At 43.3% G+C, this 15410-nt stretch overlaps 1 protein-coding gene across 1 annotated transcript in view; it reads left to right on the top strand.

The window, feature by feature from the left end:
- LOC115469267 (poly(ADP-ribose) glycohydrolase-like) overlaps window positions 1–15410 on the top strand; it is an 84812-nt gene that overhangs the window by 23077 nt on the left and 46325 nt on the right. The window contains exons 4-8 of the mRNA XM_030201745.1: window positions 919–1002; window positions 1757–1831; window positions 3487–3576; window positions 9598–9758; window positions 11139–11218. Of these exons, the coding sequence (XP_030057605.1) occupies window positions 919–1002; window positions 1757–1831; window positions 3487–3576; window positions 9598–9758; window positions 11139–11218 (490 nt within the window). The remainder of the gene's footprint in view (window positions 1–918; window positions 1003–1756; window positions 1832–3486; window positions 3577–9597; window positions 9759–11138; window positions 11219–15410) is intronic.

Here is a 15410-nt window from a genome sequence, read left to right on the forward strand (position 1 = left end):
TGTTTCCACCGTTCTTCTCATTTTATCATAGTCTCCTTTTTTAAAGTTAAACGCTAACGTATTTGACTTCCTGTGTATAGTTACTTCAAGGTTGATATCAAAACTGATCATATTATGATCACTGTTATCAAGCGGTCCCAGTACCATAACGTCCCTCACCAGATCATGCGCTCCACAAATCACACCCTTGAATCATTGTGGGTTGAAATTCCATGTATAAAAGGGAGAAGGACGGTGATAGGAGTGTACTACTGTCCGCCTCGCCAGGATGAGCAGGTAGACGCAGAAATGATAAAAGAAATCAGAGATGCAAACAAAATAGGCAATGTGATAATAATGGGTGACTTCAATTATCCAAATATAGACTGGGTAAATGTAACATCGGGACACGCTAGAGAGGTACAATTCCTTGATGAAATCAAGGACAGCTTTATGGAGCAGCTGGTGCAGGAGCCGACGAGAGAAGGAAAAATTCTAGACTTGGTTATCCTCCTCCCACCAGGAACAACTCCATTGAAACTGCTCCTGTCTCCCTTCCAGGTTAGAGATATACACAGGAACAAACAAGCACACACACACACAGACTGGAAAGAATTCCACGGGCTGTTCTTATAATAAAATTCTAAGTTTAATGATGTCTCTGGAGAAGATCAGATATGCATAATGATGTCACCAGACAGTGCTAGGGATTATGGGACAGTGTAATGATGTCACTAGATATCACTTCAGAGGATGGGATGTCACTGGATTGTGCTAGGAATGGTGGGATAGGTGGTGTAACAATATTAGTAATGATGTTTTTTTACAAAAATTCTTTGTTATTTTAATAATTTATTTGGAGTTGGTTCAATAAAGAGACACCAGAGGTGTCAGCTCTCCTTCTTGACATCAATTGAGTAATTTTATTACATTTTTTAGGGTGTTGTCAAGAAGCAGAAGCCTCGATGGAAACTCATTGAAAAAGTTCTCACAAAGCCTTTCAAATCTGCTCAAGATATTGAGGTAACATGATACTACTAGGTCTGCATCTCATTGATGTCTGCCCCAAAGCTACACTCTTGCACCATTCCCTACAGCAGGGGTCCCCAAACTCAGTCCTCGAGGGCTGCAATCCTTTCAGGTTTTCAGGATTTCCACACAGAGTATGCACGAGATCTGTTTGTGTGCAGTGGAGGCAGTGAATGCAAAAAGTCTGATACATATATTCATTATGCTGGAAGAGACTAAGATTGCAGGAGCTCCTCCATAACCAGTGTGGATAAATTATTCCCTACAGCAGTGGTTCGCAAACCTGGTCCTGGAGACACCCCAGCCAGTCACGTTTTCAGGCTATCCACAATGAATATTCATGAGAGAGATTTGTATGCATTGCTTCCACTGCATGCAAATCTCTCTTGAATATTCATTGTGGATATCCTGAAAACCTGATTGACTGGGGTGCCTCCAGGACCAGGTTTGCGAACCACTGCCCTACAGCACTTCCTGCTGAGAGGGGCTTGGAGTGCAGGAACTATGAGCGCCTCCACATAATGGTCCTGCACTATTCCCTACAATGCCTCCTATTAGGGAAAGTCTGGAACTTCAGAAGCTCTGAGCCCCACAATGAGTGCATAAGTATCACTTTCTACAGCACCTCCCTCTGAGAGAGGCTGGGACTGCAGGAACTCCTCTTAGAATACTGCATCTTAGATGGGAATGAAAGAAGGAGAGGTTTTCATAAATGGATTTTCACAAGTTGTGTTATCTGTTGCTGCAGAAAGCCATCAAATCCTACAACAAGAAGTATGAACATGTCTGGAAGTTTGATGCCCTCCATAGATATATAGAAATGGTAAGTAACTGGAAACTAGGAGAAGAATGCTGACAGTATCTTGGCTGGGGTAGATTTACCCACAGTCCTCTGTGCAAACCTTGGAAGGTCTAATATTAATACAGAATAGGCTTGAAAGATTTAGTTGTGGGGAGGATGCTGAGCATTGGAAATTCCCTTGTTCTTCGCTGGATGCCTGTGACCATTATTTGCTTGGAAGATCAATGGCGGACCCTGTGGCGGAACCCATTGCCTTTTCAGCATTTCGGATTTTAATGGTGTATCTGTTGTTATCCTTGTTGGCCTGGTGACTGAAGAGAAGGTTTCTTTGTAGACCAGTGACAGAGGCCAATCTGTATGGTTCTGAGTGCAGCTTTCTGTGTATTATGCCCACCCTCTGTAGAATGACTCAAATGGACATCAGTGTACCACATATTAAATCCAATAGTAATAAAGGTATTATTAGCTATTCAACACAGATGCAAAGAAGTGCACAGAAGACCTGAATGCTTAGCACAGGGTTTTCTAACACTGGGGCTTTAACGCATTGTCTCTGGAGAAGTATAAAGTTAGCTTGTTCTTCTTCAACTAGTATTAGTAAGGATTTCATGGCTGTTTCTTCTCTTTTGTGTAAGCATGAAGGACCCATAACTGTTTTCTTGCTTTGTTGAAGAGGATGGGTTAAGGTGGTGGGGGGGGGGAACAGCAGGGGGATGAGTTGTCAAGGTGATTGCATTGCTGAATGCAGGGCTAAGGGGAAGGTCCTACAGCTGTGAAATGAAGGATAAAACACTTGACTGCAGAAATTTAAAAGCTACTGTACCAATAATAATGCGCAGAATAGCATTCCAGACACATAACCGCATATAATGTATGCACATGCAACTCCAGATGCTGATATCATTTTTCTCTTTTTTTTTTTGCATGAAGTATTGATTATGCTGCTAAAACACACCCATGTCTGTTTCCATAGCACCCGGCATGCTCTCCCATGTTTCTGCTTATTTGTTTGTGCAAATTATTTGTTTAAGTTACAGAATTTTAGGCCCAATCTTTTTAATGCATACATTAGGAAATCATATAATGACGTTCGGCACACAGCTCTGCCGTATGGCTTTATTACATGGGCCCCAGAATGAGGCAGGAAGGAGTGGGCACATTTCCTAGGAAGTGAAGATAGTGGCTAGATATTCATGCACACCTGTTGCAGAAGCTCAGTGCTAACAGCCAGGCTACATAGTGTAAGCACCTAGGAGGGAAATCCACTCATGAGGGAAATCCAGAACACTGTTATGAGGTTTGAGCTTCTTGCCAGCCAGTGCTAAGAAAGAGAGCAATTGGTAAGAGCGGCTGACTGTCACCCATGGGGATGGTGGGAAAGGGAGATAGGGTAAGGGATTTGAGAGAGAGGGAGAGAGACTTCTGGGAACATAATGGGCCAGTTGAGAGAGAGAGAGACTACTGGGGACAGAGTGGGTAGTTGAGAGGGAGAGAGACTGCTGGCGACATGGTGGGGTAGTTGAGAAGGAAATTGGAAGAAGTTTGAACTTGATGAGCCTCTGGTCTTCCTTCATCTCGCTGACTAGATTTGAAAGTAGCTGTTTTCAAGTTTGGGGTTTGAAGGATTAACTGTGCTCAGTCCTATAAACATTCTCTGATCTTCTCTGTCCCCCTAGTTGCCAGGAGCTGAGAGAGAGTTTTTCTTCATGAGGTTGATCCCAGAGATGGTGTATCTGGCACTGCAGCTCCCTGACCTCTGCCCAAAGGTAAGAGAATAAGTTACATACAGTGCTGGCTGATTGTATGAATGGTGGTGAGGACATGACAACGTTCTGCAGCTCTGCCTACTGTAGGAATATGGAACTATACACTGCTAAATGCAGAGCCATGATCTAGGAGTATGATGCTTGGTCTAATAATGTGAGGCTACAGGCAGCCAGATTCAGGCCCTTGATCTGGGAATACCAGGCTACAGTCTCCTAGATGTAGGCTTTCCCTTAGAACATCACATTATAACAGGCAGATTTGGCACTGCAATATGTAACCCCCCTCATTCTATAATCTTGCATGCAAATTTATGCACCTTGAGTGTGCATTTGTGTGTATAGGTTGTAGAATAGTAGCAGTTATGCATGTTAATTGCTTAACTAGGTGCAAATTGGCAATAGCAACCAATATTTGGGGTTAATTAGCACTAATTTGCAGTAACGTGCTTAACTGCATTTAGGTGCTATCCTATGACGTTAGTGTTGGATTATTTGTAGTAAATAATTAGCAGATTTTAGTACACACAGCTTCAGCTTTAGAAATGTTAATTTCTTTCTTCATCTCTCTCTCATTCACCCCAGAATAATTCACTGCTGAGTCACTTTAAAGTTGAAGTAACAAAACATCTGTTTACTCACAGTTTGTAGTTAGATTATAATCAGACAGGCTTATATTTACATATTACTATACATTTGTATTATCAGCTCCTTCCATGTGCTTAGATGGTAATGGATGCTCACACCACCATAGATCCTCTCAGGTTAGGAGAGATCATGAGCTCCATGTGCTCCATGTGCTGCATCTGCTGTGTCTGCCCCCCACAGGAAGTTGCATAGCTGTGTGACCTCTCTAAGTAATTCACATCAGAGGTCACAGAGTAATCACAGAGAAATAATAGGTGACAGGCAATGCATGTAAAAATACAATTACATTCCAACAAACCCCTTCTCATGCATAACTGTCATGCAATTATTTATTCATACAAAGTCCAAGCTTTATACGCAGATTCACAAATGTTCTCTGGGTAACGGTTTGGTCATGATGTCAGCTGTCATCTCACTGGTGTGACAATAGTGTAGACTGATGACCCCTTCTTTCGCCAACTCTCGCACGTTGTGGTATTTCGTTGCGATGTGCTTGGTGCGTGACTGAACCTTGTCATTCTGTGACAGTCGGATGCAGCTCTGATTATCTTCCATTATCTGGATTGGTCTCTTTTCAGCTATTCCAAAATCCAGCAAAAGTTTTTCAATCCACATCAGTTCTCTGCACGCTTCCGATACGGCCACGTATTCAGCTTCTGTAGAAGACAAACTCACAATACTTTGTTTATGACTGGCCCATGAAATTTGTACATTTCCATACATAAACACATATCCACTTGTGGATTTATAATCAGAATGATCCCCTGCCCAATCTGAATCACAGTAACATATTAGTTTTGGATTACTATTGGCTGAAATCTTTAATTTACAATCAATGGTACCCTTTAAATACCTTACCATCCTTTTAACTGCAGTCCAATCTGATTTGGTAGGTGAGCTGACCCTTCTGCTCAAAATTCCTACTGCATTTGCTATATCAGCCCTGTATGTGGTAGCTAGATATAAAAGCTTACCTATGGCTGATCTATATTGGATGTTATCTGGTAAAGGTTCTCTTACTGTTTCATCCTTCAGAAAATCAGTGATCATGGGAGTGCTTACAACTTGGGCATCTTGCATACCTAAACTTTCAATAAGCTCATTTATTTTCTGCTTCTGGCTTAGAAGATAAGAACCATCATTTTGTTTCTCAATTTCTATACCAAGATAGTATGACACATTACCAAGTTCTTTTATCTCAACATTGAGGTTTAAATATTTTACAATGTCCTTGTACTCTTGCTCATTTTTGCTTGCAATGAGCAGATCATCAACAAAAGCTAAAATGTACGCATATTGTCCATTTGTGCACCTAGTGTACAAGCATTTATCTGCTTCACCTTGCTTAAATCCTAAATTTGTCAATATTTCATGCAATTTATCATTCCAACATTTTGCACTTTGCTTTAATCCATAAAGACCTTTGTTTAATTTACACACTAGCTGTCTTTGTTTTGTATTTATGAAACCTGTTGGTTGTTCCATGTACAAGTCTTCAGTTATTTCTCCATGAAGAAACGCTGTTTTCACATCAATGTGGTTGACTTGCATGCCTTTTGAGACTGCAATGCTCAGAAGTGTTCTTATTGTCGTGTGTTTCACTACAGGTGCAAACGCTTCATCAAAATCTTCTCCATATTTTTGAAGATATCCCTTTGCGACTAATCTGGCTTTATACCTTTCCACTTTTCCTTGTGCATTCCTTTTTAACTTGAATACCCATTTGCATCCTATAGCTTTCTTGCCAGGAGGTAATTTTGTAAGAATCCAAGTATTATTTTTATCCAATGCATCAATTTCTTCTTGTGCAGCTTTATGCCATTCAGCAGCTTCTTCTGCTGGCATTTTCTCAATCTCATCCCATGTTAAGGGCTCTTGAGCTTCTGCTGACTTTGTTAGGTAAGACAGTCTTGGGGGTGGAACACCTTTGTTTTCCCTGGATGAGCGTCTGACAACAGGTTGGTCTGACCTTTCCGCATCCTCTAAATCTGAGAGTCCTTCTCCAATTGATTCCCCTTCTCCAACTGTACTGTCTTCTTCAATGATCCTTTCTGTGTCTGCTTCCTCTGCCTGTTCCTCGTTAGATACAGGTGAGTTGCTTTCAGACATCTGCCTTGGTATGGCATTTATATACACTGGCATGTCTATTATTGTTCTAGTTTCATATTCTGGATGATAAGGCTCATCTGGGATAATCCAGCCTTTATCAACCCTCTTGTTTTCATCAAAATATGTAACATGTCTTATGCCAACAATGCCAGTTTTCAGATTCAAAATTCTATATCCTTTGTGTCCTGGAGCATAGCCAACTAAAATGCCCCTTTCTGTTGTGGAATCCAGCTTATGCCTTCTTTGCTTTGGTATATGAGCATATGCTGTACTTCCAAATGTTCTTATGTGTGACAGGTTTGGCTTCCTACCATGCCATGTCTCATGTGGTGTGCGCTCAGCGCCTTTAGTTGGCATTCTGTTTTGTAGGTACACTGCTGTGAGAATGGCTTCCCCCCATAGTCTTTTAGGGAGATTGCTATCTGACAGCATACATCTGGTCATTTCCACAAGTGACCTAAATTTTCTCTCTGCAACAGAATTTTGCTCTGGTGTATAAGCTACTGTTGTGATATGCTGAATGCCTTCTTGTTCTAGAAATGTGCGCATGCTTTGTGAAATGAACTCACCACCATTGTCGGTCTGAAGAACCTTTGGTTTTCTTTCAAATTTATTGCTCACCATGGCTACGTATTTCTTCAGCATGTCTGTGACTTGACTTTTTTCTTTCAGCAAATAGGCCACACAATATCTAGAGAAATCATCCAAGAATATTAGCACAAATCTGTTATTTCCCAATGATGGGATATTAAACGGTCCACATAAGTCACTGTGTATTAAGTCCAGCACTTTATTACTCCTATTTCCTGTGTATGCAGGAAATGAGGGTCTCACACCTTTTTGAGTGACACAGTCTATGCATTTCTCCATTTTACCAGCATCTGCACTTATCTGAATGCCGGTGGCTAGTTGCTTACTGTAAAGATCCTGGATCACCTTAAAATCACGATGTCCCAGGCGGCGGTGCCAGATTTCCAGACTACATTTACCATCATTCTTCCTTACTTGCACCATATGTGAGGCTTCACCTGAAATGCTCAGTTTATAAACATCATTATGCATAAAAGCTTCAGCATACACTTCATCATTTTTAGAGATTGTGCACTTACTGTTTTCAAAATGAATCACAAATCCCTTCTTATCTAATGTAGATACACTAAGCATATTGCAAACTGCTTGGGGAATATACAAGACATCACTTACAGGAATTTCTTTAACTTCATTAGACACTTTGCATTTTAAGAATCCAATACCTTTTGCTTGGATCTTAGCAGTCCCTGCGTTTGCAGTTTTAAGAATACCTTCCTCTGGACACATTTCCTGAAAGAAATCCTTACAATTGGTTAAATGGCATGTACTCCCTGAATCCAAAATCCAAGTACTTTCATTTGAATTATTATTTACCATAGTCAAAGATTTTTCTGCCATTAGAAAGCCCTTGTGTTTATCTTTGTCCTTCATACATTTCCTGGTTTGAAAATTCTTTAGTTCCATTGGCTTAGGTGAGCTAGAGGGAGTGTTTTGTGTTTCCTTACACCATTTAGATACATGTCCCTCCTTTCCACATGAGTAGCAAATCAGCTTGCCCTTGGGTGGAGTTTTCCCATAGCTCCGCCTTCCTCTGTTCTTTGCCAAGAAATTTGTTTCATTTCTCTCTGACTTGCTTTGAGAACACATCTCCTCAGAATCATTTATTATGCATTCCTGCCTTAGTTTTGATGTTGTCTGTTCAAAAGATTGCCCTTCAATGGCCTCATTTACAGACCTAAAAACATCAAACTTCTTTGATAGTGAGGTAAAAAGAAATGCTCTTTTCAATGCATCACACATGGGAATTCCAGAAAGTTCTAACTTTTGAAATGAAGACATAAGATACATAATGTGATCATTACATTTACTTTTATCCCTTAATTTGGTTTCATTCAACTCTGCCAGCCAAATTGGTTGCTGCTTTGCATATGTAGTTGCATACATAGTTCTCAGTTTATATAAAATGTCCTTTGGTGTATCTTTTCCCTCCACTAATATGGCTTGTTTCTCTGAGAGAGCTTCCAAAAGCATGCACTTCACATAATAGTTTGCATTGTCCCATTCAGCCATATTTTCAGCTGTTCTGTCTTGATCTAAGCATATATTTAATCTTTTTGCTCGAAGGAGACATATGAATCTTAATTCCCACTGCCGATAATTAAACTCAGTTAATTTAGGCACCTTGAGAGAATAGAACAATGGTGAATTTCTTCCCTCAGCCATTTTCTTAGCCTTCTGTCTGCTGTGTGGGGGGAGAGAGAGACAGACTGAATCTTTCCTTTAAAACTTAAGAGAAAAATGTGGCCTTTTTTTTTTTTTCTGCCTGGTAATATTTCTCTTCTTTTTTCAATTCCTGGCCCTGGGCCCATAACCCTTTTGTTGGATTATTTGTAGTAAATAATTAGCAGATTTTAGTACACACAGCTTCAGCTTTAGAAATGTTAATTTCTTTCTTCATCTCTCTCTCATTCACCCCAGAATAATTCACTGCTGAGTCACTTTAAAGTTGAAGTAACAAAACATCTGTTTACTCACAGTTTGTAGTTAGATTATAATCAGACAGGCTTATATTTACATATTACTATACATTTGTATTATCAGCTCCTTCCATGTGCTTAGATGGTAATGGATGCTCACACCACCATAGATCCTCTCAGGTTAGGAGAGATCATGAGCTCCATGTGCTCCATGTGCTGCATCTGCTGTGTCTGCCCCCCACAGGAAGTTGCATAGCTGTGTGACCTCTCTAAGTAATTCACATCAGAGGTCACAGAGTAATCACAGAGAAATAATAGGTGACAGGCAATGCATGTAAAAATACAATTACATTCCAACAGTTAGTGCTTAAATTTTATAGTGCATAACTGGGAGAGGGGCGTGGATGTCAGGTGGGGCAGGGGTGTGCTAAGCTTTTAGAACACTGTCAGTTACACGCTTAACTGTTGCATTTAGGCGCAAGAATTTACACCTGCCATAGAGCTAGTGTAAGCGCTGGTACAGTACCTACAGTTGTGAAAATTCAGATTTTCAGTAATATTCTGTAATAGCATTTATGCGCACACAGTTTAGGTGCCTAACTTTAGTTGACCTGTAGAGAATTGGCCCCAATGTATCCTTGCACAGCTATCCCTTTCAATGTTCCTGTGATGTTCTAATGTTTGCTGCCTGGTCTCTGAGAATGAGCATTTAGAGCTCCGGGTCTCCTGATTCTTCTACCTTTTTATTCCTCTCCTGCAGCCGATCCCTCTGCTGAAGCGGGGAAAAACGATGGCGCTCACACTGTCACAACAGCAGATAGCCTGCCTGCTGACCAATGCCTTCTTCTGTACCTTTCCCCACCGTAACACCACCCAAAGCAATTCCGAGTATGCCAACTACCCCAGCATCAACTTCAGCAGGTGAGTGAGGACAAGAGGTCTGGGATAGGGATGATGAGATGAAGACTGGTTAGCATTAGCCAACAGTGCAACCTTCACATATAACCCAGAATGGTGACACCCGCAAGCACTTATTTGGTAGGGAGGAACATTATGACTGTATCATATGTCTTGGTCAGTGACAGAGGCTCTAAGCTTGTCACATTTTCTCCCTGGGCCTGAGCTTACCACCTTATCTCTTTGTGCTTCAGTTCAGATCTCAGCTCTGCCTTACTTTAATCAGTTGTTCCTTGTTCCCTGTTGAAGATGTCATTTTGATTAGGCACAAAGATTGCACTAAGATTAATAGATAGTGTTTCCATTCCAGAGATGCTGTGTGCAGTCTTCTGAAATATTAAAATGTACATAAGAACATGTACACACTTGTGCATGTAATCATAAGTGCACACAGAAAAAGGCAGTTTTCAACACAGGGTCCCTGCATACATTGAGTTTAAATTGATGTTGATATGCAGGGAAGGGTCCATGCACACATTTGGACAAGGTAAAACGGGATGCAATATTCTGGCATACCTTTGGAAAAATAAGGTATGTATGTATGTCTTCTTCACACCCTCTGAAATGCCTGTTTTTGTATGTGGCCAAGTTTGTGCATGGTATGAAAGTACCTATGAATCCATTGTTTATTAAGCTTATATTTTGGTTCCCTAAGGCAGAGAGCAAATCGGGCAAAATGATGAGCACAATCATGTAGCTCATACAAAATAATTAACATCTGTGGCTGTTTTATGTGAGTTAATTCTGAGAGGCTAATATTCAGTGGCTTGGCTGCCATATAAGGATAAGTAGATGATATATCTGGGTTTTTTATGCTTCACAGTCACCGGAGCTATCTGTTTAGTGAGAATTGCTGGATATAAAGTCCTAGTGGATAACTTATCCATTTAAGTTAGGAGTGCTACTTGCGTGGCTAACTTTAGGCTCTGCCCTGAACACCCTAATTTGTTGTTCTCTTATATGATAACTTTTGGCTGGACATCAATTTGTCAGGCTAAAAAAGGACTTATGTGGCTAGTACTGGATGAGTATCGACTGCTCTTATTTTTACCCTTGTAACAGGTCACCTAACCTTTGAAAATGTAGCCCAAGATTCCCCTTTTCCTGGGTTGCTGACTGAGGTGGGATATCTGATTTTAGTACCATACTAAGGGCTGTGCAAGTGGGGCAGCCATACAGGGCATAAATATGGAGAGGGGTGCGAAAATTGCTCCGAGCCCACCAATATCTTTCATTGGCCGTGGTGAAGTGGGCAGGGCAGAAGCCACACAGGGTACACCTATAGCTCTGATTTATATGCTGTCCCTGTGTCCCCTGTTTCTTCACCTTGCTGTCCTCTCATAGGCTGTTTGAGGAGTGGAACTCAAAGAAGAAAGAAAAACTGCGGACCATCTTCTCTTACTTCTCCCAAGTGATTGAAAATAGTATGTATCTAGAAATCTCTAGTCATCCAACCCTGCCCAGCCTCCTCAGCAGCTTTGTTCCTCTTGTGTACTCACCCACCCAGCTATCGCTCCCATTCTGCTATGCCTAACTACTCATTCCTCCCTCACATCCCATCCTTCGCTTTCATACTTTAGTCTTCTGAGTGTGTGTGTGAATGGAGAGGAAGTTATCAAGGTGCAGCCTTGGGATTCAGCATCTGATATTGAAGGGGCTGCGGTGCTCCTGTAAATTCTCCTGAAGGCCCTCTACCTTTAGCAAGAGTTTCATGGCCATTTCCTGTTAGTCCTTTGCTCCTGCCCACTCCGTGAAACCTCCAAAATGGTTCCTCTAGCAGCAGTGGCGTAGATAGGGGGGCCTGGGCCCCTGTAGATTTGGCCCTGGACCCCCCTGCCGACGACCCTCTCGACCCCCCCCCTCCCGCCACCAACCCGCCGTCGCCTGCCTTTGCTGGCGGGGGACTCTAACCCCCGCCAGCCGAGGTCCTCTTCTTCCCGCAAAAGACTTTCTTCTGTTTCTGACGTCCTGCACGTCAGACTCTACTACTACTACTACTACTACTTAGCATTTCTATAGCGCTGCCAGGGTTACGCAGCGCTGTACAAGTTTAAACATGGGGAAGGACAGTCCCTGCTCAAGAGAGCTTACAATCTAAAGGTAAAAACTATGTAGTCAGTGTAGGTATCAGGAATGGGGAGGTGGTTAGGCGCCAAAAGCAAGGGAGAAGAGGTGGGCCTTGAGTAAGGACTTGAAAATGGGCAGGGAGGGCGCATGGCGTATGGGCTCAGGAAGTCTGTTCCAGGCATAAGGTGATGCGAGGCAGAAGGGGCGGAGTCTTGAGTTAGCGGTGGTGTAGAAGGGTACAGAAAGGAGTGATTTGTCCTGAGAGCGGAGGTTACGGGTGGGAACATACGGGGAGAGGAGGGTAGAGAGGTAATGGGGGGCTGCAAATTGAGTGCACCTGAAGGTCAGTAGGAGAAGCTTGAACTGTATACGGAAGCGGATAGGGAGCCAGTGAAGCGACTTGAGGAGAGGAGTGATATGAGAGTATCGGTTCACGCGGTAGATAAGACGTGCGGCGGAGTTTTGGACAGATTGAAGGGGGGATAGGTGGCTAAGCGGGAGGCCAGCGAGGAGAAGGTTGCAATAGTCAAGACGAGAGGTAACGAGCGATTGGACGAGGGTTCGGGTGGTCTGTTCAGAGAGGAATGGGCGAATTTTGCTAATATTATAGAGAAAGAAGCGACAGGTCTTAGCTGTCTGCTGGATATGAGCAGAGAAGGAGAGGGAGGAGTCAAAAATGACTCCAAGATTGCGGGCTGAAGAGACGGGGAGGATTAGGGCGTTGTCAACAGAGACAGAAAGTGGAGGAAGAGGAGAAGAGGGTTTGGGTGGAAAGACAAGGAGCTCAGTCTTTGCCATGTTCAGTTTCAGATGTCGGTTGGACATCCAGGCAGCGATGTCTGAAAGGCAGGCCGAAACTTTGGCCTGGGTTTCGACTGTGATGTCGGGAGTGGAGAGGTAAAGCTGGGTGTCATCAGCATAGAGATGGTACTGGAAACCATGTGATGAGATCAACGAGCCCAGGGAAGAGGTGTATATCAAGAAAAGAAGCGGTCCAAGGACAGATCCTTGAGGGACCCCAACAGAGAGCGGGACGGGGGTGGAAGAAGAGCCATTAGAAAATACTCTGAAGGTGCATTGGGAAAGATACGAGGAGAACCAGGAGAGGACGGAGCCCTGGAACCCAAATGAGGACAGTGTGTCAAGAAGTAAATTATGATTGACGGTGTCAAAGGCGGCAGATAGGTCGAGGAGGATTAGGATGGAATAGTGACCTTTGGATTTGGCAAGGAACAGGTCATTGCAGACTTTAGAGAGTGCTGTTTCTGTTGAGTGTAGTGGGCAAAAGCCGGATTGAAGCGGGTCGAGGACGGCCTGAGAGGAAGTCAAGGCAGCGGCTGTGGACAGCACGTTCAAGTAATTTGAAGAGGAAGGGTAGAAGAGAGATGGGGCGGTAGTTGGAGGGACAGGTGGGTCAAGTGATGGTTTTTTGAGAAGTGGTGTGACTACAGCGTGCTTGAAGGTGTCAGGGACAGTGGCAGTGGAGAGAGAGAGGTTGAGGATGTGACAGATTGAGGGGTTAACTGTAGGAGAGATGTTGGTAAGCAGATTGGTGGGAATGGGATCAGAGGAACAGGTGGTGCACTTAGAGGAAGAAAGAAGGCGAGCAGTTTCCTCTTCGGTGATCTCAGGGAAGGAGGAGAAGGAGGCCAGGTTAGGTTGGTTGAGGGAGTGGGTTAAGAAGTCACAGGGAGGAGAAGGCTTGGAAGTGAGTCTGACGTCCTGCACCTACAACGTGCAGGACGTCAGAAACAGAAGGAAGCCTTTTGCGGGAAGAAGAGGACCTCGGCTGGCGGAGGTTGGGGTCCCCCACCAGCAAAGGCAAGCGACGGCGGGTTGTCGGTGGGAGGGGGGGGTCGAGAGGGTTGTCGGTAGGGGGGGCAAAGTTGGTGGTGGCGGCAATGGCGGGGGGGTCGGCGGCGCAGGGGGGCTAAAATGTGCCCCCTCACCTCGGGCTCTGGACCCCCCTCTCGCCGAAGTCTGGCTACGCCTCTGTCTAGCAGTAGTCTCTTAAATATGACCCCTAGCATCAACAGTACCAGGGCCATCTTCGAAGTGCTGCTGCGTGGGCAGGAGCGAAGGGGGATCACTCCTGCCCAGTACTCACTGGACAACCAAGTAAAGAGCTGGGAGGCCCTCTGTGAAAGGGGTGGGGGGAATCATCAGTGGAGGCTTTGATTGGGGGGCGGTCTTTTGGAGGGGGTGCCATTGATCAAGGACTTCAGGGGTGGCCTTCATGGGGGGGGGGCAAGATGTTGGGGGTTTATAGGAGCACCGCAGCCCCTTTAGCATTGGGTTTGGGAGCATTGGGCTGTGGCTTTCAAGCCTTATACTCCCAGCACAGTGAAATAACCTCAGCTTTCGGCTGGGGTTATTTTACCATGATTTTGAGACCATAACGTAACTTGCAGTATGCACCAGGTACACATCCCAGGTTACGTTATGGTTTTTACATAGCAATGAGCTGATTTACGTGCATTTGCATGTTTTACATCTCATTACTTTGTAACCTGCAGTGACCTAAATATTGCTGTGGTAAAACTGCATTAGGGCCTTTTTTTTTTTTTTTTTGTTATGTTCTGTGCCTGTCAAATAACTTTTTGTGGTGGAGGCCATAAGAGTACAGGTGGCTCCCCTCCCCCATATTTGACTATACCTCAGTAATTCTACTGTCCCTTTTCCATAAGGGTAGAGTCTATTGTCTTTTTTGTTTGTTTGTTTGTTTGTTTGTTTGTTTTCTTTGTTGTGTGCGTATGTGTGTTTTTGTCTGAGTGGGAGGGGGGAGGGAACTGGGACAGTTATAAGGTTTGGGAGTTCTGTATTAGCAATTTGTCGTTGTTCTTTTTTCTCCAGTTGGGATACAGAGAATTGTTGAATTTGGGTGGGGGTGGTTAAGGAGATATTCTGTAAAGAAAAGTTGGTGGCTAACTGATATCTTATATGGGTCTATTTCCTCTATTGCTTTATTTGTATACACTGATATTGTTTGTATTATCCACAGTTTGTATGACTGTAAGTCACCAATAAAATAGTTTTGCACTAAAAACTGCATTAGGGCCCTTTAAGTTGTGCGAAGGGGCAAGTTACTCAACTTAAAGCCCTAACACAGCTTGATAATTTTCCCTCATATGTATTTATATTGTATTTATTTGGCGGTTAGCTACAGTAAACGTGTAGGTGTGCTGTACTAAGGTGGTTTCTCACATGGTGATTGTTTGGGGGTGGAAGATAATGGGAACTTCAGAGCATTTCCATCTTTAGTCACCGTATTTAGACGCACTTTCTCTGCATGTGCGTTCCTTCATACTCAATGACTTGGATGCTTAGGATTGTTTGTGCTGCCTTGTTAACAAAAAGGTGAGGGGTTAATTGGGGGGGGGGGGGGGAGAAGGTAGCATGAATTGGGAGGGGATATGTAGAAGTTGGAGGTTGGCTGACTTGTGTTATAATGGTTTTTGTGCATATGGTTTCTTATGTTTTCTACAGCCACTTACGGTATCTCTTGTAATGGCATTCAAAACTCAAAAGATATTTTGACATAAAGTTATG

The sequence above is a fragment of the Microcaecilia unicolor genome, chromosome 4 (genome assembly GCF_901765095.1).
Source record: "Microcaecilia unicolor chromosome 4, aMicUni1.1, whole genome shotgun sequence".
Lineage (NCBI taxonomy): Eukaryota > Metazoa > Chordata > Amphibia > Gymnophiona > Siphonopidae > Microcaecilia > Microcaecilia unicolor.